This window comes from Hemitrygon akajei, chromosome 8 (assembly GCF_048418815.1).
Source record: "Hemitrygon akajei chromosome 8, sHemAka1.3, whole genome shotgun sequence".
Taxonomy (NCBI): domain Eukaryota; kingdom Metazoa; phylum Chordata; class Chondrichthyes; order Myliobatiformes; family Dasyatidae; genus Hemitrygon; species Hemitrygon akajei.
In genome coordinates this window covers 132,872,155-132,898,229 of record NC_133131.1, presented here as the reverse complement: position 1 = coordinate 132,898,229, position 26,075 = coordinate 132,872,155, and the positions used below count along the sequence as shown (strand labels likewise).

Here is a 26,075-nt window from a genome sequence, read left to right as displayed (position 1 = left end):
TAGACATTTTTTTCACCCCATTCCAAATAACTCATTGTGGAATAATTATTTTTTGCTCAGTTGCTTTTTTTGTCTTTTCTCTGATTAGAATGTTACCTACATACATCATTCGGCATTTGTTCATCTCTGTACTAATAATACATAACCTACACTTCCTGGCTTTTACCTGCTTTATGTCCTATGTCCACTATATCACACACCACATCCAACCCCTTCAACTCTCTCAGCCTACATAGTCAGTGAAATGACATCAGTTTCCCACTATGCACACCCAGATGCCAATTCTCCATTTTCCATAATTGTCTCAGTTTGATAATGAATCCTGCTTTTGCTCTATTAAAACCATAAGACGTGGGAACAGAATTAGGCCATTCAACCCATAGAGTCTGCTCTGCCAATTAATCATGGTTGATGTATTATCCCTCTCAACCCCATTCTCCTGCTTTCTCCCCATAACCTTTAATGCCCATACTAATCAAAAAGTTATCAACCTCTGCTTTAGATATACCTCATGACTTGATCTCTACAGCCAACTAGGACAACGAATTCCACAGATTCACCACTCTCTAGCTAAGTTCCCCCTTATTTCATTCCAAAAGGGGCATCCTATTCTGAGGCTATGCCCTCTGGTTTTGGACTCTCCCACTTTTGGAACATCCTCTCCACATCCTCTTTATCTAAGACTTTCAATATTCAGTAGGTCTCAATGAGACTTCCCCTTATTCTTCTGAACTCCAGCGAGTACAGGCCTAGAGCCATCAAACACTCTTCATGCAATAACCCTTTCATTCCCTGGATCATTCTCATAAACTTCCTCCAATGGCAACATATTCTTTTTTCAATATAGATTATTTCAGTGGGACTAGATTCTGGTTGTTTCAGATGGTGACAGGCATTCCTCTATGAAATTGAAAGAGATGTTCTATCCTCCCATCAGGATTATGCAGTCAGTAGAGAACCAAATGCGAAACTAAATCTGGATTCCTAGTGCAGAGTTCAGGAGCTGCAGCTGAATCAACAGGGAAATGGATTTCACATTATCAGCTGTATGGTCTCTGCAGCAAGGGGTGAACAGCTCAGGAGGTGTCAAAGTTAAACCTATTGTTAAGTGTTGGAACTGTAAGAGGGAAGAAGGGATTGGGGGAAGTGAAGGGGGGTGGAGGGGAAGGTATGCAGGAGACTAAGATGTTATGTGTTGTACATTATTGATTAACACAACCTAAATTAAACTTAAATCACTTTTATCTGAGGACCCCCAATCTGACGTACGTGTCCTGGAATGTGACTGAGTAATAGAATTAAGCCTAATATTTAACATAACTTTACATTGAACATGGAACAGTACAGCACAGGAACACACTCTTCAGACCACAATGCTGTGCTGAACAAATTAAACTAGTGATCAAATGCCTAACTAAGCTGATGCCATCTGTCTACACAATGTCCATATCCTTCCGCTTCCTGCACATTCAGTGCCTGTCTAAGAGTGTCCTGAATTTCTCTATGGCATTTGCCTCCAATACAACCCCTGTCAGTACATTCCAGGCCCCCACCATTCTGTGTATGAAACTTGCCCTGCACATCTCCTTTAATTACAATGTCCTAGTGAATTTGCTTGTTCTTGTCACTTTTGGAAATGCACAGAAAGCACATATCCTGAGGTATGAGAGAAGCCTTAATCTGAGTTACCTTAATTTTTCTTTATGTTTTAATTTAGTTGCTGAGATCTGGTTTAGACTGGGACACTTTGTGCAACATTCTGTATTTACTTGCTTAGCCCAGTGATAGCACTCACTTCTGAATTAGAAGGTTCTAGTTTTAAGCACTGTCATCTGCCTTGAATATATATTCAAGGCTGATCATTCAATTGTTGTACTGAAATCTGTCAACTATCAAATGAACCATTAAAGAGGATGCCAGAAATTTCATGAAGCAATGTATCGCTGTTTTGTTTTGTAATCTTGTTATCAAACATTTAAATTTCAGTATTCAGAAAGGAAATCAATCTGAAAGTTGTAAATTGAGCAATTAAATTACAAGAGGGACCTCTAGCGTGCAATGAAAGATTATTGTCAGCTGTCTGAATAGCTCTGTTACCAATAGATTTTGTTATCTCTTGAAAGTAGTGATTGCAGTTATTGTGCTGAGTAGCAAGGTGTTTACAATCTGTGCACAATATAAATATCACTACCATTTTAATATATATTCATTCAAAATGTATGCAAATTTAGGAATGTAACTGAAGGTTAATAGCTTGTCTGAGAAGCATTAATTAATCACAGTGAAATATTTCTCACTTGGCCAAAGCTGGTTTCCATTCTTATTGCCCGTCTTGCATATAGCAAGTTTCTTAATTTTTCTGAAGCTCAGGACTGCTGCTGGGGGCAGATGGCAGTGAACACCAGCACAAAACCTGCCACTCAAAGTGTAACAGATGACTGTAGCTACAGAAAACCATCCCTTTGTTTGTCTTGCTAATGAGTGTCCTCATTGCGGCAGGAGACTTGAATAGTTAATTATTTGCAATTCTTAACTGAAACAAGTGGTGGAGCTAGAGGTAAGGATTGTTAGTTCAAAGCCTAAACCAAAACTTGAAAGACAATGATGCATTTGTAGTATTCAGGCAGTGTCAAAAAAGATACTTCATTTACCAATTTAAATATTTCAATATAATTTCTGATCATCATTCAATTTAAGTTTAAATATCTTCCTGATATTTGTTACATAAAATGGTCAACTCAGAAGTTTCCTGGCCATATCATCTTTTAATCCATACGTCATTCAATTGTTGTTAAAGTAAAGTAGTGTATGCATGAAGAACACTGCTTTAAATCATTACTGTCTAATCTTTACTACTAAACATATGCCTTTACATCAAACAGTTTTCATGAATGCGAACTTACACGTTTTTTTGTGACTGTCTTTTTTTCTCCAGGAATAGATATCTGAAATTGGAAAAAAAAGCATTAAAATTGTATTGATTTAGCATTAATGGATAAAATAACTGTTTAAATGAAGTTTTCTAAAAGCTTACAGTAATAAAGGGTAAAACTGTTCTTTCTGCAAGTTGAAGCAAAGTGTTCGGTAGTATCAACCCGCCTGCACAGCCTACGCGTGACAGGCATGCAAAGCCATGTTAATGTTCAGAATATGAATTATCTCCGGGTGGCTCCATCACAAAGTAGAAAACCAACTGTGTGTATATCAGCAGACCTGATGGACTCCATGTGGCTTCAAGCCTGAAAACTTCACTACTTTGACATGTGATGTGCTCTTTATGACTGTGGCAGTACTGTCAGTGAGGAATGGCAACAATGGCAACAAGCCCCCTTCCTAGCTCTGCACTCTGCCACCCCTGGTGTTGTCCGGCTACACAGTCCCCTGCCTGCCTAGTTACGGACAGCAGTCCTTGAGCACATAGAGGGATGTGGGTGGATGGGCCACAGCTGCCTGCCTGGACACAGCTACCACAATGCACGGACCTGAATGATGAGGGCACACAAACAGTATGATATGTATTATTCTCATCAATAAAATGTCCCCATGAATTATTGTCTTTGTATGTAATGTACTAGCAGCTTTTTACCAAGATTCGGTTTTGGAGGGGTCTACTTTTTTTTCCTCCACACATTTCTCTTTTTTTGTGTTTGTTTCCTATTCATATTCCAAACGATTCATAAAAGCCAGAAAGTTGGATGACAGCTCTGTTGTGTAATCATTTTCATATTGGCTACACAGCTTGCCATTTCAGCTTTTTGTTTTCTGCCTGACAAAAGAGTTCTGTTATTTTTTTCAGATCAATTTTAACTTGAAGAACGAATTTGAGAAGGAACAGCTTATTGAAGAAAATCAAGCACTGAAGGAACAAATTAGCTCATTGGTGCAGGATGCCAAAAATATGTCAAAAACAATTATTTTGGAAGAAATGCAAATAGATAAATTAGGTAATATTGGATGTTACAAATAAACTGTGAGTGCATAAATACAATTCTTGAGAGATCCATCTCCTGAAAATGTTTTTAGGCAATGTCCAATTTAACAGTACAGTGAAAGTCTGTTCATTGTTTTGTCTGGGTATAGATATGTGCAAGGTGTGTACAGGTTTGTTTGAGGAAGTAAATATTCAACAGGTGTTATTTTTTCCAGTCAAATGATGCAGGTGCTTTAGTTTACACAAAGTAACTGGTTAATTTTTATCCATGCATCATTATAATAGAGATTGTTATTTCTTATGTTTTATTAAAAGTCATCATACTTAAGCTGATATAAAATGCATTATTAGTAGCTATTATCAAAGCTTGATTGATAAACTGCATGCTTCGTTTTTTTTATCCATTTTAACTTGGTGCACATTCTTTGCAATATGAAATGCTCCTTTTATTTGTACTGGTTTACTGATTTTATCCACAAGAGATCTAGCAATATTGGCTGAATTTTGAAGAGATTCAGCTTATTTTTGTGAATGGATGAAGGGAATGAATCCATCCAAAGGTGGCACCTACATGAAATTCATTAGCTTTTCTATTTGAAGGTTGTTGCATCAATGACATGAAAATCTTCATTGCCATTTGGATAACATATTTTAACTACATAGGTGTGATGTGAGCACCCTTTTTATTTGCAACAAATTGTTGCTTGCTTTCTCTGAGCACGTTAATAGAGTGCTTCATTCAGTTCGGTTGAAAATGAATGACAAAATTTTTCTTTGTACTTTAATTGATTAGCTATAGTACAAGAAAATATTAAGTTGTACTTGACAGATACCATATTACTTATTGCTGCTTGTGAACTAATTTAATGGTGTGTATTGCTTTTGATGAGAAATGCTTTGAGCAGATAAAGAACCACCTGCTAAAGCACTTTGTATTGGCTGTGACTAACAGACAACGACGTTCATGGGCTGGGCACACAGTCACACTTGGCCCTTGAACTACTCCCTAATATCCATTAGACCAGCCGGCTAAACAGCAGGGGCAAAGCAATGAAGGTCAAGGGTAGTGCTCAGGGTTAGTGTCCTGCTAGGTCCTCCATCCAGAATGGATTCCAGTGGGCTATGGGTTGTGACCTTCAGCAGTAAGAAGGAACAGAGACATCTGAAGATCTGATTTTCACAGTCTGCTCTCCTTTATTTTCAGATAATGAACTTGTAGTTCTAAAAGAGCAAAGTGCAGACACTGAATGGAAAATGCAAAAGGTATTGTTTCATAAGTATATATTTTCTTTAGAGCACTTTAAGGAATTATTTTAGAGGGCTTTAAGGATTTAAGTTTTATATACTGTATAGGAACAATAAACTTTCAATGAAAGGTACAATATATGTTTGAGTGTTTTAAGTACATATAAACCATCATATAAATCATGGTATTCTAATATTATTTGAAGTAAAATATGATATACAAGATATACTATGAAGGAAACATATTTACCAATGAGATGTAAATGATAGGATAATTTCATGCAACTAGGTTGGACAATTAAAATATTTCATTTTTGTGTCCTCTGTAGTTACTTCAGTCTGAAGAATATTTGAAAAAAGCATTGGAAAATGAAAAACAAAAAGGGAAACAAATGGTAAGTTGCTGTAATTCCATTGATCATCATAACAAAAGCATCATGGCTTCAGTAAGTTGCATAGTATTTGCAATGTTTACATTCATAATTACATTTTTAAAATGTAAAAAATGCTAATTTCAAGTATGATGTTGATCAGAAAACTCACTATTCTAAACATAAATTTAAACTATTTAAAGTAGTGCCTTAAATAGTACCTTCATTTAAGATTTATGCATATTTTATGACATTAATGCCTATGACTATGTTCCCTATTCTATCTTCTATGAAATTGTTCCATATATTCTTAATGAAATCATCATCAAAATTACCTTTGCTATTTTGATCTGCCCAGTTTATATGAAGATTAAAATCACTCATGATTATTGCAGTACCTTTTTTCTTATAAACTATTATTTCTGGACAAACAATATATAATACAGTATGGCCTCTGTTAATGGACCCATTGATTATTGCTGCCAAATACTACTTTGCCCTGTTCTTTATCTCCTCTCAAACTGAATCTTAAGCTTTTCAAGAAAAAAAAACATCTGCATGGCTGAACTGATCTCATCTTTTATTTGCAAATTTACCTCACATCCTCTGTCTTTCCAAAATGTCAGGTTTCCTCAGAATATTTACCGTAGTTCCCAGCCTATGTCTCTTGCAACCATCTCTTTATTGGCTGTCATAGGTTCTTATCTCTGCTTTCAGTTTATTTATGTTGTTATGAATGCCCCACTCAGGCAAAGAATCTTTAATTTTGTACTTTTACAGGTTTTTTTGCTCTGACCCTGTTTGCAGATATACTTCTGTGTTTCTATAGTCTGTCCCTCCCTGTTACACTTTATTATCATTACCAATGTCATTTCTCTTTAACTTTTAAAATATTTCTCACAACTGAATCTGTACTCTGCGCACTGTCCCCACCTATTTCTCCCTTTCTCTTCAGCTTAAAGCCCTATTTATGAGATGTGATTTTCCGGGACCCAGGTCCCAGCTTAGTTTGTGTTAAGACATACCATTTTTATAGGCTCCTGTCTAGAGTATTAGTGCCAGTGCTCCATGAATTGAAACCTACTTCCCATACAATCATAAAACCATAAGTTATAGGAGTCTGTTTTTCCATTTCAGTGTGGCAGAACCACTTTCCCTCTCAGCCCCAATCTCCAGCCTTCTCCCCATATCCCTTCATGCCCTGACTAATCAAGAATCTACCAACCTCTGCCTTAAACATACCTAATGACTCGGCCTTCACATCCACCTGTGGCAACGAATTTCAGATTCACTACTCTCTAGCTAAAGAAATTACTTCTCAACACTTTTCTAAAAGAACGCCCCTCTTTTCTAAGGCTGTGTCTTCTGGTCTTAGACTCCCCCCACCACAGGAAACATCCCCTCCACATTAACTCTATTGAGGCCTTTCAACATTCAATAGGTTCAATGAAGTAATCCATTATTCTTCTGAATTCCAGTGAGTACCATCCCTGAGCAATGAACCTCTCTTCATATGGCATGCCTTTCAATCCTGGAGTCATTTTCATGAACAGCCTTTGAACACTCTCCAATGTCAGCTCATCCTTTCTCAGTAAGGGGCCCAAAACTGCTCACAATGTTCCAAGTGAGGCCTCACCAGTGCCTTATAAAGCCTCAACATTATATCCTTGCTTTTATATTCTAATCCTCTTGAAATAAATGCTAACATCTCATTTGTCTCCCTCACCACCAACTCAACCAGCAAATTAACCTTTAGGTAATCCTACACAATGACTCCCAAGTCTCTTTGCACCTCAGATTTTTGAATTTTCTTTCCATTTAGAAAATAGTCTACCCGTTTATTTCTTCAACCAAAAGGCCATGACTATACACTTCCTGACTCTAAATTCCACCTGCCACTTCTTTGCCCATTCTCCTAATCTAAGTCCTTCTGTAGCCTCTCTGGTTTCTCAAAACTACATGCCCTTCCATCTATCTTTATATTGTCTGCAAACTGGGTCACAAAGCCATCAATTCCATCATCCATGTCAGTTACATATAACATAAAAAGAAACGGTCCCAACACAAACCCCTGTGGTACACCACTAGTCACTGGCAGCCAACCAGAAAAGGCTCTCTTTATTCCCACTCTTTGACTCTTTGCCTTCTACCAATCAGATATTGTTTTATCCATGCCAGTATCTTTCCTGTAATACCACGGGCTCTGAACTTGTTAAGCAGCTTCCTGTGTGGAACCTTGTCAAGGGCCTTCTGAAAATCCAAGTATACAACATCCACCAGTTCTCCTTCTCCACCAAACTTTGAGCCACACATTCAACTCTTTGATCTTTTTTACCATGTGCCAATATGCATCTGGGGCAAGTCGTAATTCCAAGATTATTATCTTTGTAGCTTGGACTTCAAACCCAACTTCTAACATTCCCTCAGCACAGCTTCTTCCTTAATCCTATCTTGTATTTTGGGCACTTTAAACCAGGACATGTGTTCTGCATCTGACCACAAGAAACACAATAGAATACCACAGATAACAAGATGGACAAACTACCATTGTGCAAAGACAACAAACCGTGTAGATACACAAAAAATAATAATAATACATACTTAATGTAAATATTCAGAAAACAAGATTCAGCATTCCATGTGAGCATATGCAATTCTGATAAGTACACACAACTAAACTTAAAAGAAGGCCTAACCCAGATAAATGAAAAAATTATCACTATTGAAGAAAAAGTTAACCAATGGAAGTGCATGACCCTCCTTGGAAGATATCCCCACAATTTGAGCAGATTAGATGTCAACAAGGAAGCGCCGAATGTTTGGCTCAGAGTTAGAGACCTCTTCCCAGAAACAGAGGGTTTCCTTGTGGCAATACAGGATCAAGGGGTTAGTACAAAAAACTTCAAAAATACATACAAAAGACCAACAAATCCAGACGATAAATGCATAAAACAATTCAACACTATAAATTGAATTGACTTTATTTCTTACATCCTTCACATATATGAGGAATATGTCTCCATCTAAATGCGCAATGTGCAATCATAGTGATTTATAATAAACAGAACAATCAATGTAACATAGAAATGCACTCTAATCAGAATGAGTCGATCAGTCTGATGGCCTGGTGGAAAAAACTGTCCTGGAGCCTGTTGGTCCTGGCTTTTATGCTGTGGTACTGTTTTCCAGATGGTAGCAACTGGAATAGACCATGGTTGGGGTGCCACGGGTCCCCAATGATTCTTCAATGATTGAGAGCCAGTCAGGATGCTCTCAATTGTGCCCCTGTAGAAAGTCCTTGGGATTTGGGAGCCCATACCAAATTTCCTCAACCGTCTGAGATGAAAGAGGCGTTGTTGTGCCTTTTTCGCCATACATCTGGTGTGTACAGACCATATGAGGTCCTCAGTGATGTGGATGCTGAAGAACTTAAAGCTGTTTACCCTCTCAACCCCAGATCTATTGATGTCAATAGGGGTTAGCCTGTCTTCATTCCTCCTGTAATTCACAACCAGCTCCTTTGTTTTAGCGACATTGAGGAAGAGGTTGTTTTCTTGACATCTCTGTGTCAGAGGGATGACTTCTTCCCTGTAGGCCACCTCGCTATTGTTTGAGATTAGGCCAATTAATGTAGTGTCGTCGGCAGAGGTTCCTGTGGTAGGTTAACTCAGTCTGATTACTTACACAAGTATAATCAAGTAGCAAACATCATTCACCAAAATCTTGCTTTAAAATACTAACTCATAAAAGATACCATACCTTGCTATAAATACAAGCCTGATCCAGTTTTATTGTCAGAGTCCTACAACTTGTGTTAGATTAGGACGGTCCATAATAACCATCTTGATATAATATTACAGGATAAACAAGTAAGAACAACTTAATAGATATAGCCATTCTAAACACACATAGCATACAGAAATCAATAAGTGAAAAACACCAGAAATGTGCTGAGTTAAAAGGGGAAATTGAAAGACTATGGAAATTTGACAGGGTATACATTATCCCAATAATAATATCTACATCTGGTATTATCCCAAAGTCACTGCAGCATTAAACGATTAGGCCTACACAGTAATATTTAGATAAATCTTCAGAAAGCCACAATACTGAACACCACTAAAATAGTCTGAAAGTCCACAATTGAGAAATGAGTATGCCTGGCTATGCCCATACCTCAGCTTTTACCAGCTTGAGCTGAGAAAAAATTAAAATAATAATAATAATAATAATAAATGATTATTTAAAAATAAGCAATAAATATCGATAACATGAGATGAAGTGTCCTTGAAAGTGAGTTCATAGGTTGTGGGAACAATTCAGTGATGGGGCAACTGAATATGAGTTAAGTTATCCCATCTTGTTCAAGAGCCTGATGGTTGAAGGGTAATAAGCGTTCCTAAACCTGGTGGTTTGGGTCCTAAGGCTCCTCAACCTTCTCCCTGATGGCAGCAGAGAGAATAGAGCATGGTCTGGATGTTGGGGGTCCTTGATGATGGATGATGCCTTCTTGCAACTGCGCTATATGTAGATGTGCTCAGTGGTGGGAAGGGCATTACATTTTGAGATCCCCTTTTTTTGTAGACTTTTCCTTTTAAGGACATTGCTGTTTCTATACCAGGCCGTGATGCAATCAGTCAATATCCTCTTCATCACACATCTATAGACATTTATTAAAGTGTTAGATGACATTTTGAATCTGCAAACTCCTAAGAAAGCACTGCCATCTTTCTTTCAAACAACACTAACATGCTGGACCCAGGACAGATTCTCAAAAATGATAACTCTGAGGAACTTCCTCCTCCTGAAGTAATAAAATCTGCTTTTTGGTCTTGCTGACATTGAGTGAGATGTTGTTATTGTGGCACCACTCAGCCAGATTTTCAATCTTCCTCCTATGTGCTGATTCATCACCACCTTTGATTCAACCACAACAGTGGTGTTGCCTGCAAACTTAAAGATGGCATTGAAGCTGTGCTTAGCCTCACAGTCATAATTATGAAGTGAGCAGAGCAGGGGTCTAAGCACATAGCCTTGTGGTGCACCTGTGTTGATGGTAGTTGTGGAGGAATTGTTGCCATTCTAAATTGACTGGAGTATGCAAGTGAGGAAATCGAGGATCCAGTTGCATAAGGAGGTATTGAGGCCTAAGTCTTGAAGCTTATTAATCAGTTTTCAGGCGATGATAGTATTGAATGCTGAGCTGTAATCATTGAGGAGGATACTGATGTATGCACCTTTGCTGTCCAGATGTTCCAGGATTGAGTGAACAGCCAATGAAATGGCATCTGGCACAAAGATCTGTTGTGAAGGTAGGCAAATTAGAATGGGTCTGAGTTGCTTCTCAGACAGAAGTTGATATGTTTCATCAGCAACCTCTCAAGACACTTCATTACAGGCATTGAAGCAGGTTACCATGCTCTTCTTAGGCAGCAGTATAATGGAAGCCTGCTTTTAGCAAGTGGGTACCTCAGACTGCTAAAGCAAGCAGTTAAAAATATCAACACACACAAAATGCTGGTAGAACACAGTAGGCTCGGCAGCATCTATAGGGAGAAGCGATGTCGACATTTCGGGCCAAGACCCTTTGTCAAATATCAATGTATAGTTTAGCCAGTCAATCAGCACAGGTCTTTAGTATGTCGTCTAGGCCAGAAACTTTCATGGGTTCATCCTTCTGAAGGATGCTCTTACGTCCGCCTCAGAGACTGAAGTCACAAAGTCGACAGGGGCTGTGAGAGCTTGTGAAGGTTTTTTGATGGTCAAAGCAAGCATGAAACATTGTCACCTGTGTTGCTTGGTTTACTCTGTAGGAAGTGATAGAATTTGAGCCCTGCCACAACTATCAAGCATCCTTCAGTAATTTGGTTTGGACTTGCCACTTCGCACATAAGCTGGTTTTCCAAAGGTCACACCTGGACCTCTTGTGTTTTACTTCGATACCAGTCCCGTATACCACTTATCTGTCCTTCAGCAGACTGTGAATCTCTTGGTTTATCCAGGGCTTCTGGTTAGCAAAGAATCTAAATTATTTTGTGGGGACACACTCGTCTATGACTGTTTTTAGGAAGTCTGTGATAAACGTGGCATATTCCTCAGTTCCTCTGGTGGGTCCTCTGGAATCTTGCTCTTTAACCCTTGCCTGTATGCAGGTAGAAGGGGGACAGCCCGATAATCAGATTTCCCAAAATGCGGTGTGGAGATGGAATGATAGGCATTCGCAATCATAGTATAACAGTGGTCAAGTGTGCTCGGATCCTTTGTGCTGTAGCTGAGATGTTGATGACAATTGGACATGGATTTCTTCAAACAAGCCTGACTGAAGTTGTGCTTTTGATTTAAAAGGCATTGGGGTAAGATGTTTCTTCTTTGCTGATCATGGCACTCAATACCTCAATTACTTGCTTAACACTGGTCTTTGGTGTTATGTAAGTTGCAGTCAGGATTATGGAGGAGAACTCTCCTGGCAAGTAGAATGGTTGGCACTTAATCATTAGAGGTTCCAGATCAGGGGAACAGAAGTGTGACAAGACCACTATGCCTGAGCACCACAAAGTGTTTATCATAAAACAAAGACTCCCACCTTTTGCTCCCTTCAAATCAGCAGTCCAGTCCATCCAGTGAATCCCGAAGCCCTCAGATCTGACCAATATTTCTGGCTTGTTCAGAGTGAGCCATGTCTCTGTGAAGCAGAGAACCCAGCAATCCCTCATTTCTCTCCAATACAGTAATCTTGCTCTTGGTTCCTCAATTTTGTTCTCCAGTGACTGTGCATTTGCGAACAAAATGCTGGGTAGAGGATGTTTTACACCTCAACATTTTAGTCTGGTTTGGAGTCCTCCCCTCCTCCCTCTCTTCCAACCATAGTGATGTACCTTTGTCCAGTTTAATGTGCCTTAGATGCATTTATGAAATTTTAAAATTATGAAAGGCACAGATAGAGTAGATAGTCATTGCTTTTTTTCCTCGGGGTGTAGGGCATAAAACAGATTTAAGATTAGAAGAGAAAGATTTAAAGGGGGTCTGCAGGGCTAGCTTTTCATACAGAGGGCCATGGATATACATAGGTAACAAGCTGCCAGAGAAGGTGGTAGAAGCAATTAAATCATTTAAAAGATATTTGGACAGGTTTCGAATCAGAATCGGGTTTATTATCACTGATGTACTGAATGCTATGAAATGTGTTGTTTTGCAGCAGCAGTATAGTGCAATACATGGAACATAGAACAAAGAAATATACAATACATTACAGGTCCTTCAATCCACAGTGTTGTGCCAACCATATAACCTACTCGAGAAACTGCTGGAATTTCTCTACTGCATAGCCCTCTATTTTTCAAAGCTCCATGTGCCTACCTAAGAGACTCTTAAAAGAGCCTATTGTATCCACCTCTACCACTATCGCTGGCAGTGCATTCATCATACCCACCACTCGCTGTGTGGAAAAACTTAGCTCTAACACCACACCCCCCTTACCTGCTTCCAAGCACCTTAAAACTATGTCCCTTCGTGTAAGCCATTTCTACCATGGGAAAAAGCTCTGGCTATCCACATGATCAATGCCTCCCATCATCTTATACACCTCTATCAGGTCACCTCTCATCCTCTCTCACTCCAAGGAAAAAAGGCCAAGTTCACTCAACCTATTCTCATAAGGCATGCTCTCCAATCCAGGCAACATCCTTGTAAATCTCATCTGCACTCTTTCTATAGAATGTGCATCCTTCCTGTAGTAAGATGACCAAGACTGAACACAGTTCTCTAAATGGGGTCTAACTAAGGTCTTGTCTAGTTCATTACCTCATGGCACATGAACTGAATCCCATGGTTGATGAAGGCCAACACACCATTGTCAATCTGTGCAGCAGCTTTGAGTGTCGTATGGACATGGGCCCCAAGATCTTGCTGATCCTCCACACTGCCCTGAACATTGCCATTAATATTATATTGTCTTCAAATTTGACCTACTGAAATGAACCACTTCACACTTATCTTGAACTCCATCTGCCACTTTTCAGCCCAGTTCAGCATTCTGTTGATGTCCTGCTATAACCTCTGACAACCCTCCAGACTATCCACAACATTCCAACTTTTGTGTCATCAGCAAACTTACGAACCCACCTTTCTACTTCCTCATCCAGGTCATTTATAAAAATCACCAAGAGGAGGGGTCCCGGTACAGATTCCATCGGTACACCACTGGTCACTGACCTTCATGTAGAATACAAACCATCTACAACCACCCTTTGCCTTCTGTGGGCAAGCCAATTTTGGATCCACAAAGCAAGATCCCATGCCTCATTACTTTCTGAATGAGCCTCGCATGGGGAACCTTATTAAATGGCTTCTGAAATCCATATACACTACATCCACTGCTCTACCTTCATCAATGTGTTTTGTTACAATCAGGCTCATAAGGCATGACATGCCCTTTACAAAGCCATGTTGACTATCCCTAATCAGATTGTCTCTCCAAAAGCTCATAAATCCTGCCTGTCAGGATCTTCTCTGACAACTTGCTGACTACTGAAGTAAGACTCACTGGTCTATAATTTCCTGGGTTATCTCTACTCCCTTTCTTGAACAAGGGTGAACACTTGCAACCCCTAATCCTCTGGTCCTTCTCCCGTCCCTATTGATGCTGCAAAGATCATCGCCAGAGGGTCAGCAATCTCCTCCCTCGCTTCCCACAGTAGCCTGGGGTATATCTCATCTGAATTCTGCGATGTATCTAATTTAATGCTTTTCAAAAGCTCCAGCACATCTTCTTAATGTCTATATGTTCAAGAATTTCATTCTGCTTGGACCACAATTGCCAAGGTCCTTTTCCCTGGTGAATACTGAAGTAAAGTATTCATTAAATACCTCCGCTACCTCCTCCAACTCCATGCACACGTATCCATTATCACACCTGATTGGTCCTATTTTCACACAGCTCATTGTCATACTCTTCACATACTTGTAGACTGTCTTGGGCTTTTCCTTAATCCTGCTCGCCAAGGCCTTCTCTTGGCCCCTTCTAGCTCTTTCATTTCATTCTTATGCTCCTTCCTGGCAACCTTGTAATTTTCTAGAGTAGCTAGTTTCTTGAACCTTTTGTAATTTTTTCTTTTCTTCTTAACCAGATTTTCTACATCCTTTGTACACTATGGTTCCTTTACTCTACCATCCTTTCCCCATCTCAATGGAATATACCTATGCAGACACCATGCAACTGTTCCCTGAACATTTGCCATATTTCTGTCATGCATTTCCCTGAGAACATCTGCTTCCAATTTATGCTCCAATGTTTCTACCTAATAGCATCATATTTCCCCCACCCCAATTAAATGTTTTTCCAAATTGTTCGCTCCTATCCCTCCAGCAATATGGTAAAGGAAATAGAGTCGTGATCACTACCTCAAATGCTCTTCTACCGAGGGATCCGATACCTGACCAGCTTCATTTCTTGATACCAGATCAAGTACAGCCTCTCCTCTAGTTGGCTTATTTACATATTGCGTCAGGAAAATTTCCTGAACAAACCTAACGTACTCTACCCCATGCAAACCCCTTGCTCTAAGGAGATGCCAATCAATATTAGGAAAGTTAAAATCGCCCATCACAACAACCCTATTATTGTTGCACCATTCCAGAATCTGTACACTAAAGTCTGTATATCAATACATTAAAACTACCATAAGTTACAAAAGTAAATATACAGTAAATTAATAGATAAATCACACAATAAATAGACAGATAGATAGGGAGAAAAGAGAGCAAAATAGTGGGGTAGTGTTGAGTTCATGGATCATTAAGAAATCTGATGACAAAGGGAAAAAGCTGTTCCTAAAACATTGAGTGTGTGTCTTCAGGTTCCTGTACCTCCTCCCTGACAGTAGTAATGAGAAGAGGCATGTTCTGGATGGTCAGGGCCCTGAATAATGATGCCACCTTCTTGAGGCACTGCCTTCTGAAGATATCCTCAATGATAGGGTGGGCTGTGCCCATCATGATGGAGTTGGCTGATCCTAGAAGCTTTTTCAATTTCCTTTGATCCTGTGTATTGGAGCTTCCATACCAGGCAGTGATGCAACCAGTCAGAAAACTGTCAATGGTACAAATAAACTCTTCTTGGGCTTCCAGCCAGGTACAGGTATCAATTTTAACTGACGTTCAGTGACAGACTCTGCCATCTTCATCAGGGATGATGCCTTGATATGTCTTGTCCAGTGGTATTTAACCCCTGTCATCCAGCCCTCCTGATTGATTAGTCCTCATCCAATCAGGTTTCCACTGTCCCACCTTGTTTACAATCGAATTCCAGTTCTTACTTAGAGTGAGACCTTTGTCTTTGTTAAAATTCTTTTCCTCTGGTTTTATTTTAATAGTTTCCTCAACCAGGTGGTTCCAAAAGCCATTGGTGTGAAAGAATAGTTTTGTGCCATCAAAGTCAATCCTATGCTCATTGTGAATGCAATGTTCTGTTACCGCAGATTTCTCCAAGTAACCCAAATGGATATTGATGAGGGTCTCCACTGTATGTCCTATCTGTTCAATATACACTACTCCACATTCACAGGGAATCCTGTAAATGCTAACTGTCCTGAGACCCGGGTCAATAGTAGTTTACTGCAATGATTACTGAGGGAAGAGATTGAGTTGGCTAAGCCGATATTCATTGCATTTTAGAAAAATGAGAGGGAATCTCAAAAATGTATGAAATTCTGATGGGTGCAGACAGATTAGGTATTGGGATAATGTTTCTGATGGCCAATTTGTCCAGAACCAGGGGTCACAAACTTAGAACATGTTCATGCCATTTAAAACCAAAGTCAAGAGAAATATCTTCACCCAGAGGGTAGTGAAGCCATGAAAATCTCTATCACAGAAGGCAGCGTATGCCATCCTTAAATGTATTCAAGAAAAAGAAAAGGTTTATTTCTTAGTACTAAAGGGATCACAGGATATCAAAGGATCATCGAGCTGTAGCAAAGTTAGTGGAGCTGCTGTCCATAGCTCAGCAACCCAGGTTACAATTTGACTCCAAAAATTGTCTGTGTGGAGTTTGTCTATTCTCCCCACAACTGCATTAGTCTCCTCTGGTATTGCAGTTTCCTCCCTCATCCAAAAATGTGCAAGTCATTCAGTAAAATGGCCACTATAAATCACCCTAAAGGAATGTGGTGAAAATAAAATGGATTGGATTATGTCAAAGTAGGTCCTCAACAGTCAGTGTATACTCAGTGGGCCAAAAGGACTGTTTCTGTGTTGTCAATTAATGACTCTTGAACTCCATGATAAGGAGTGAAGGAAAATGAAGTAGATGATAAGAATAGCTTTGAATGGTGGTGCACGCCTGAAAGACAGACTGGCCTACTTTTACTTCTATTTTGTATTTTCAATGTCCTTTCATTGATTCTGTTCAACTTGTATAACAATTTCTGAATGCTGTCTATCAATTCCTCTATTTCTTTTGGTTAGATTTATTGAGCTATATTTAATCACTTTCAGTTATATTCAGGTTGCTGCTGATCCATCTCCACATTACAATTTAATGTTATTGTTGCAATACATTATAGATTGAATATAAATGAAACCTGTTGTCTTTTTAAATTCAAGTCAAGTTTATTGTCATTTAACTATATACATGTATATAACCTTATAATGTATATAGAAACAAGACTTTGTTTCTCTGAACCAAGGTGTAAAGCACATTAGTACACATAACACAAAATAACTTATGAAGGTAAGAATAAAATCTACAGTTGAATCACACTTAAATAACAAACTGAAGTGCATTAATACTAAATATTGTAAGGTACAGAACAGATTAAGTAGTGACACTTCAAATATGATGTGGCAGGGAGTTCAGACACCTTATGGCCTGGGGAAAGAAACTGTTTCTCATCCTGACCTTTCATGTTTTTATGCATCATAATCTCTTGCCTGATGGTAGGAAGTGAAAGAGGGTGCTGGATGGATGGGTGGGATCCTTAATAACACTAAGGGCCTTGCATATGTAGCACTCCTGATAAATGCCCAAGTGGATGGTAGGGGTACCCCTATGATCCTCTCAGTTGTTTGTAGACCCTTCTTGTGTGTAGGGTCCTTTGTCAGGACTTCTGGTCCAAAGTTTGATCGTTTCCATACCCAGTGGAGATGCAATTTGTCAGAAAGCTCTCAATGGTGCTCCTGTAAAATGCAGTTAAGATAACGGGGGAGCAGGAGAAAGCCTTGCTTGCCTCAATCTCATCAGGAAGTGGAGGTGCTGCTGTACTTTCTTGTTCAGGGAGGTGATATTCAAGGACCGGGTGAGGTCATTCGTGATGTGAACTTCCAGAAACTTGGTGCACTTAACTCTCTCTATGGAGGATCCATGTATTTACAGAGGGGGATAGTTCATCTGCCTGAAGTCCACAATCATTTCCTTTGTCTACTCCATGTTCAGGCGTTGGTTGTTCTTTACACACCAATCCACCAGTTGCTCTGCTTCCTCTTTATACTCCATTCGTCATTATTCTTGATAAGGCCAACCACCGTTGTGTCATCTACAAATTTGATGACACAGTTGAGCTGGATCCTGTGACACAGTCATGCGTTAGCAGTGCGAACAGCAATGGGCTCAGCAATGACTTGGGGAGCACTAGTGCTCAGCATAATGTAATGGCACTAGAGACGTTGCTGCCCACACAGACTGACTGTGGCCTTACTGAAATTGAACTTAAATAAGCAACAGATGATTATAGGAGTTGTCATGCGTCACTATGTTTAAATCTTTTTGTCTTTTACTCTGGGTAATACAAAAGATAACTATTATATGTATTTCTGTCAGTTACAACTGTTACTTTCCATTCAAGTAGTTTGGATAAACTGCTACTAGCAATCAATAGTAAATAAGAGATGAATTAGTCCAAGCTATAAAAAATTCTTAATCTGCAATTCTGAAACCTACGGCAAAAAAAGCGCCAGTCATCAAAATAAAATCTTACAGAAATTTCTATATACCAGAATCACAAGAATTATACAAAATATAGGTGGATATTACCAGCCCATTATTGATGAGACTATTTCAGTTGTGAAACTTTGCTATTCAGGCAAATCGTGCTGAATTGGAACTGGAACTGTCAGTGTTCAAACTTCATTATGTCTTGGCAATGCCTTTGTTGAATATGGAACTCTGAGACTTTCTGAATGAGAGATAACTCTTTATCTGTCACGACATACAGCCTTTGGAGCCACTCTTGTTGGGACTCCCCAGCATTATACAAAGGGATTTCTACTGAAATCCCAGGCCTGGCGTACACCAAAGACCAGATTTATTTTGAAAGAAATTTTAGGCATTACGACTAGGAGGCAAAGGGCAATTTAATTGTTTAATTATTTTACTAATAATTATTTATGTAATTATTTCAATTTTAATTAATTCTAAGTCTCAGTGAAAGCCAGACACATTTAAAACTATTAACACTCCTGACTGATTTAACAAAAGAGAAAGCTTCCCGTAGCTTTGCAGTGAAAATTGAATATTCGTGAATTCAAAATCCTGGCACAATGCCAAAATGACAAAACTGAAGCCCTATTACTAAAAAGGCTCCTAACTTTTATGTTCAAAGTATACTTATGTTGGTGTTATATCAAGGGAGATGCATGCTTGCCCAACTTTGGTTCCATACCCCTTGAAATATTTTTAGATAATTAAATACCTCCTTTTATTTGGGGATTAATAAGGTTTGCAGCCATTTTTTGGAAGGCTTAATTATAAAAATATTTAGTCTGTTTAATTCGTCATAGCAAGTGCAACACATTTTACAAAGGAAAAGAACACCAGATGTGGTGTTTTCAACCTGAATTGCAGAACTTCTCGACATTAGCTTCTCCAGTTTCCATAATTGGCATTCTATTTACAATAATAGAAGTTCTTCTCATTCACTTGTGTCAATGCACAGTATCATAGAAGTTGTGCATTGTGTTCTGTGGCAAAAGAGGCAAATTTACATTACATTACAGAACAAAATAATCTTTATGCTCTTAACAGCCTTCTCTAATAATTCTTAAAAGCCTTGTATTTCCAAGTCAGGGATAGAGAGTGGTAAGGAGGGCAACTTCCAGATGGTTGTATTCCCATTATGTTGCTTTTCTCATGCTTCTAGCTGGTAGGGGTTGTGGATTTGGAAGTTGTCTGAGGTGTCTTGGTGCATTGTATCTTGACTGTACTTTCACCCACCCTGCTTCCTGTCTGAACTCCATTCCACTCTCCTAGTTCCTTTATCTCTTTTGAAATGTTGCAATGATGAGATATTCCACACAGGTGCCTCTGAAATGTCTTCCGTCCTGAACCATGGTTTTCCCTCTACTGTAGAGGACATAGCCCTTAACCAAATCTCAGATGTTTTCTGTACTTAGCAGACCCTCTTTTCCTGGAAAAAGAGAAGTAGTATACACACCAGTCTACACCTTCCACCCACCAGTCTCCACATTCTTCACAACTTCTGCCAGCGCCAACAAAATTTCATTATCAAAGATGTATTCCTCTTCCCTTTTCATCTTTTCAAAAAAGTAATTCCCTTAAAGACTCACTGAAAATCTCTTTTCCACCAGCAATGAGTTGCAATACCTGTACTTCTGCCTCTTCCCTTCCCATCATCCAGAGAGCAAAATAGTCTTTCTATGTGAGGTAATAATAAACATTCAATGCTGATAATCTAGTCTCTATTACATTGGATTGAGTGATTGTGCTCTTCTGCACACCGCTGTTGTGCCAGATAGTGGTTATTTGAGTTACTGTCATCTTCCTGTCAACTTGAACCAATCTGGCCAATCTCCTCTGACCTCTCCCATTAACAAGGCATTTTTACCTGCATATCTGCTGCTCACTGAATGTTTATTGCTTTTTGCACCATTATCTGTAAACTCTAAAGAATGATGTGCCTGAAAATCCAGGAGAGCAGCAGTTCCTGAGATATTCAAACCACTCCATCTGATACCAACAGTCATTCCCTGGTCAAAGTCACTGAGATCACATTTCTTCCCCATTTTGATGTTTGGTCTGAACAACAACTGAACTTCAACAAGGTTGCATTCTTTTATGCAATTGGTTTGCTGCCACATGATTGACTGATTAGATATTTCCAATAACAAGCAGATTTACAGGTGTACCTAATAAAGGCCCACTGAGTGTATGTTTAATTTGTTTAATAAATAATCTATGTCTTACATTATTTCCCCAATGTCACTTTCTTTCAAATCAGCACTACAGCATAGAAAAAGGCCCTTTGGCCCATCCAGTCTAGGCCAAACTATTCTCCTGCCTGGTCTCATCAACTTCCACCTGGACCATAGCTGTCCATACACTTCCCATTCATGAACTTATTGAAACTTCTGTTAAATAATGCAATCAAGCCAGCATCTACCACTTCTGCTAGCAGCTCGTTCCATAATTGCACTGTCCTCTGAATGAAGAAACTCACCATCAGGTTCTCCTTAAATATTTCACCTTTCATCCTTAACCTAGCTCTCCCCAAACTCAGTGAAAAAGGCCTGCTTGCATTTATCCTTATAATTTTGTATACCTCTTAACCCTTCTTTTACAAATATCTATAGAAATTCTTAATTTTAAAATTTTCTGCCTAGATTTATCTGTAATTTCCCCTTTATTATTCATTTTTAATCATTTTTTGCTTTTCTTTTCTCTCCAGTCTTTTGACATGTCACTTGTTTGCATCATGATATGCTTTGTTTAGTTTTATATCGTCTTTAACTTTTTTGGTAAGCCATTAATGGTGGATTCTCTTCTTGTTATTTTTTGTTGCAATATACGTATTCCATGTTTCCTGAAAGAGCCCCATAAATTTTCATCTCGGTTGACTGATTGCTTAACCTAAAATGCCAGTTCATTTCAACTAGTTATATTTTCATATCTTATCATTGCCTTATTTAAGTTTAAAATACTAGTCTCAGACAAATTCTTCTCCCATTCAAAATAAATTGAAACATATTATAAGTACTTCTGCTTTTGACTTTAGATTCATCTGTGATTTTGAGAAATTTGCATTTTGTTTCTAAGTGTAGGAGATTATTGGAGGACTCAGCAGGTCCAGCAGCATCCGTGGAAATGAACAGTCAACGTTTCGGGTTGAGACCCTTCGTCAGGACTTAAGAGGGAAGGGGCAGGGGCCCTATAAAGAAGGTGAGGGGAGGATGGGAAGGAGAAGGCTGGTAGGTGCCAGGTGAAGAACCAGTAAGGGGAAAGATCAAGGGGTGTAGGAGGGGAAGCAGGGAGGCGATACGCATGAAAGGTGAAGAAGGAATGTAAGGGGAAAGCACTATGGGTAGTAGAAGGAGGCGGAACTATGAGGGAGGAGATAGGCAGCTGAAGGAGGAGGCAGAGTGAAACTGGGATGGGGGAAGGGAGGGGGAGGGAATTACTGCAAGTTGGAGAATTCAGAGGTCATGCCAAGGGGCTGGAGACTACCCAGATGGTATATGAGGTGTTGCTCCTCCAACCTGAGTTTGGCCTCATCATGGCAGTAGAAGAGGCCATGTATGGACATATCGGAATGGGAATGTGAAGCAGAGTTGAAGTGAGTGGCAACCAGGAGATCCTGTCTGTTGTGGCGGATGGAGCAGAGGCGCTCAATGAAGCAGTCCCCCAATCTGCGTCGGGTCTCACCGATGTAGAGAAGGCCACACTGGGAGACGGAGATTGGGAGACCGCTTCATTGAGCACCTCCTCGCCGTCCTCTATTCCATATTTTACAACATCATGTCATTTTTTTTATTTTGTAAATTCTTTGTTTAGAAGGTGTGAACTGTTGTGCTGTACAATGGAAAATATTTCAAAGTATAATGAACAGAAGCTGAGAAATTGAATTAGCACAAAACCAATTGTGCTTTATTTCTTTTTAATCAGTAAATTGTGCTTAGAAAGGGCTTCATGCATGCTTTAAAGTGTTTGCTTTTGCCCTCGGAAGATCTTCCCACTGGGAAATTGAACTAGAGCATTTCCTGTTGAAATTTATCCCAATCCAAGAGTTATTCCCCCACCAAATGCTCATTTTCATGTTATAGCCTTTAGCAGAGAGACAGCACTGACAAAGATCACAACATCTACACACAAAAAGCTACACTATTTGGCTTCCAAAAGGCATCACAACCACTGGGCAAATCATGATTAGACCACCCCAGAAAGTGAGGATACCTTATTGCCAGACATTCCACCACAAAATACTTAATCCTTCACTCCTGCTTTTCCTCCCTTTAAATCCTCTAATCTCCATTTTCCTCATCTTCATGACATTAAGTGAGATCACAATAGAGCTAGTGTTTAGCAATGCTGACCTGCTTCTTAATGGGCAGAAAACTCAGAAAGATGACATCTATACATACACAAGTTCACCTCAAATGGATTTAGTAGGGTAGTATGTTTTAAAAGGTCATAAAACAATGTTTGTGATTACTTAAAGACTAATGTTCTAATTTAGTGTTAGCCCTTGTTTTGTCATTAAAGCAAAACATTTACCTACTTAGTACACCAAATGAAGGTAAAATCCAAATTTCAGCATCACAGAATTGGAAAACATGGAACCAAGCCATTTGGTCTAACTTGTCCATGTCAACCAGTGGACACCCTTTCCATAGTAATCCCATTGCCAACATTTGGTTCATAGTCCTCTATTCCTGAACTATTCAGGTGTTCATCCAGGTACTTCTTAAATGTCACAGCAACCTAGCTACAATTATTCTTTTAAGTAGTGCATTCCAGGTACATACCACTCTCAGGTTGAAGAAAGTCCCCACCATGTCCTCTCTGAATCTCCTAGCCCTTACCCTAAATCTTTGTCATCCAGTTTTATCTACCTCTGATATGGGGAAAGTTCCCTGCAGTATACTCTAAATACACCCCTCTTCATTTTACATAATTCAGTCATATTCCCTATTAACTTCCACTCTAAGGAGAACAGATCTAGCTTCTTCATTCTCTCCTCATAACCATATTGCTCCAACCCAGGCAACATCCTCATGAACATCATCTCTACAGCACTGGCACAGGCTTCCTGTACCTGATCAGAACTACGTGCAGAACTCCAACTCAGGTCTAACCAAGGTTTCATAAAATTTGTGTATAACCTCCCTACTTCTGAATTCCATGCCCAAGCCAATGAAAGTCAATATCACAAAAGCCTTTCTACTTATGCTACACACACAAAATGCTGGAGGAACTCAGCCCGCCGGGCAACATCTATGGAAAAACAGTATAGTTGATGTTTTGGGCCAAAGCCCTTCATCAGGACTGGAGAAAAAAAGATGAGGAGTTAGAGTTAGAAGGTGGGGGGAAGAGAGGAAGAAACACAAGGTGAAAGGTGAAAGCAGGAGTGGGAGGGGTGAAGTAAAGAGCTGAGAAGTTGGTGAAAGAGAAACAGGGCTGGAGAAGAGGGATCTGATAGAGGAGAGAAGGCAATGGAAGAAAGAAAAGGGGTAGGAGCACCAGAGGGAGGGGATGGGCAGGTAAGGAGATAAAGTGAGAGAGGGCAAAGACAATGGAGAATGTTGTTGACCTGCATTGCCCATTCAAGGATTGATGGACATATCCTCCAAGGTGCCTGTTTTCCTCAATACTTTTAAAGATTCTACCATTCATGGAGTATGTACTGGCCTCTTTAGTGCATCCAAAATGCTTCACCTCACATTTGTCTGGATTAAAATCTATCTGCCATTTTCCTGCTCATTTCAGTAAAACATTGGTATCTCTCTAAAGTCTAAAATTACCTTCCATACTATCAATAATTCTAGTCTTCTACATATTTCCTTAAAAATGAACAGGAGCTGATATACAATACTTAACAAAATTTTGCTAATTCTTTCTATTGACAGTTGGAACTACAGAAGTTACAAATGGAAAAGATGTTACATGTTACATTGCTGAAGGTAAGTGGCCCTCTTCTTGCCAGCCTAATTTTCAGAATAATTGCATGGGGGTTTGATGGAAGGAATAATTGGTTTTGTGAGTGTATCAAGAAGTTATAAAGTGTTTTAAATGTGGCTTAATCCATAGAAGACAAAGTAATGGATATCCCTGTACTAAAAAATAAACTTAGGAGGAAGTTGCTAGTGTAGTGATGTTTATCTAGCATCGTAGAATTTAAAAAGAATCATGGGCATATAAAACTTATTCTGATCTGAGGCAAATGATCACAATGCAAGATTCAAAGCTTTATTTGTAGATTTAACAGCGTTAAACCAAATAAGTCAGAACTCATCAATCTTTGACTGCAGTTCCATTATTAATCTGCTTTGAACAATGATGACACATAAATAAAGGGCATTAAGTCATTAGCTAGTAGTGAACTATTTCTGACTATCTTGTGAAGGAAATTTATCTTTTGTAAGTGAAAAAAAAACTGCTTAAAAAGGACTAGAATTAAATAAATTAAGCTGATAAGAGAGTAGTACTGAGCTGGACCATGTTGCTCTCCTGACGGAGGATAGTATGATGGGGAAAGTCAAATAACTAAAACTGTATGGGACAGATTTTTTTTCAAAAAGAAAGGACGTAAGTAATCTCTCCAAACTCAATTTACTTTTTAATTACACATTGCTTTTGAGAGATTAATGTATAATGAAATTTGCTGTAGTTCCATATAATTTTCTAATTCTTTTAAAATACTCCTGATAATAAATATACAAAAAGAAAGAATGTGCATTAGCTTCATGGCAAACAGTGTGCGTATATTGAAAGCTCTGAGCACATTTGACTCAAAGGATAAATAGGCCCATTTCATGATGACTTCATTGTAAGATCTGATTATAAATGAACTGTGAGAAATGGAAAGATGATTGTGTTACAGAAACCTCATGAACATAGTGCACAATAACTATGCATGACAATGACAGTGACCTCATATATCATTGTCAATGGCACACTTTGGATTTGTATAGCTAGCATCACAGTATTAGAGAAAAACAAAATCAGCTGGCCTAAAGTTGCCAGAAACTTGCATACCAGAAAAGTTGCCTAATTTTATTGTTTATTTAGAATTTATATTTAGGACTAACTGACAACTTTGCAAATTAAGAAAGTGAGGTTCATACCCATTTTGGCAATTTAAATACTGTTACTTGGTGGATGATATAATTTCTGTTTTAAGTTACTTCGATAAGAATCCATAAATTTGGATCTACACTGTAAAATCAATCAAAATGTGTATTATATTGTAATTGGAACGTAATTATTTTGATTATTTACATAGTTATGATACATTCTATAATACTGCCACAAATTAGCTATAAATAGAGTGAAAAAGGATCTAGTGCTTTCCCAGCGAATATGACAAATAAATTCTTTCAGATTTCCAGCCGGGTACAAGTATCAATCTTCATGGCAGAGTTCGTCATCGAAATGTCGGTTATACCTGTACCCAGCTGGAAGCCCAATAAGAGTTTATTCAGATATAAGTAGAAATTCTTTGCAGTGTCTGTGAAAGTAAATTATCAAATGTGGCAAAATTAAAGACTAGAGGTTGAAATTGGTTGCTGCTTTGGTTTTAAAT

General features: G+C 38.9%; 1 protein-coding gene across 1 annotated transcript in view; it reads left to right on the top strand.

The window, feature by feature from the left end:
• c8h10orf67 (chromosome 8 C10orf67 homolog) overlaps positions 1-26,075 on the top strand; it is a 159,981-nt gene that overhangs the window by 38,141 nt on the left and 95,765 nt on the right. Inside the window, exons 7-10 of the mRNA XM_073052952.1 lie at positions 3,830-3,944; positions 5,136-5,194; positions 5,506-5,571; positions 24,400-24,453. Of these exons, the coding sequence (XP_072909053.1) occupies positions 3,830-3,944; positions 5,136-5,194; positions 5,506-5,571; positions 24,400-24,453 (294 nt within the window). The remainder of the gene's footprint in view (positions 1-3,829; positions 3,945-5,135; positions 5,195-5,505; positions 5,572-24,399; positions 24,454-26,075) is intronic.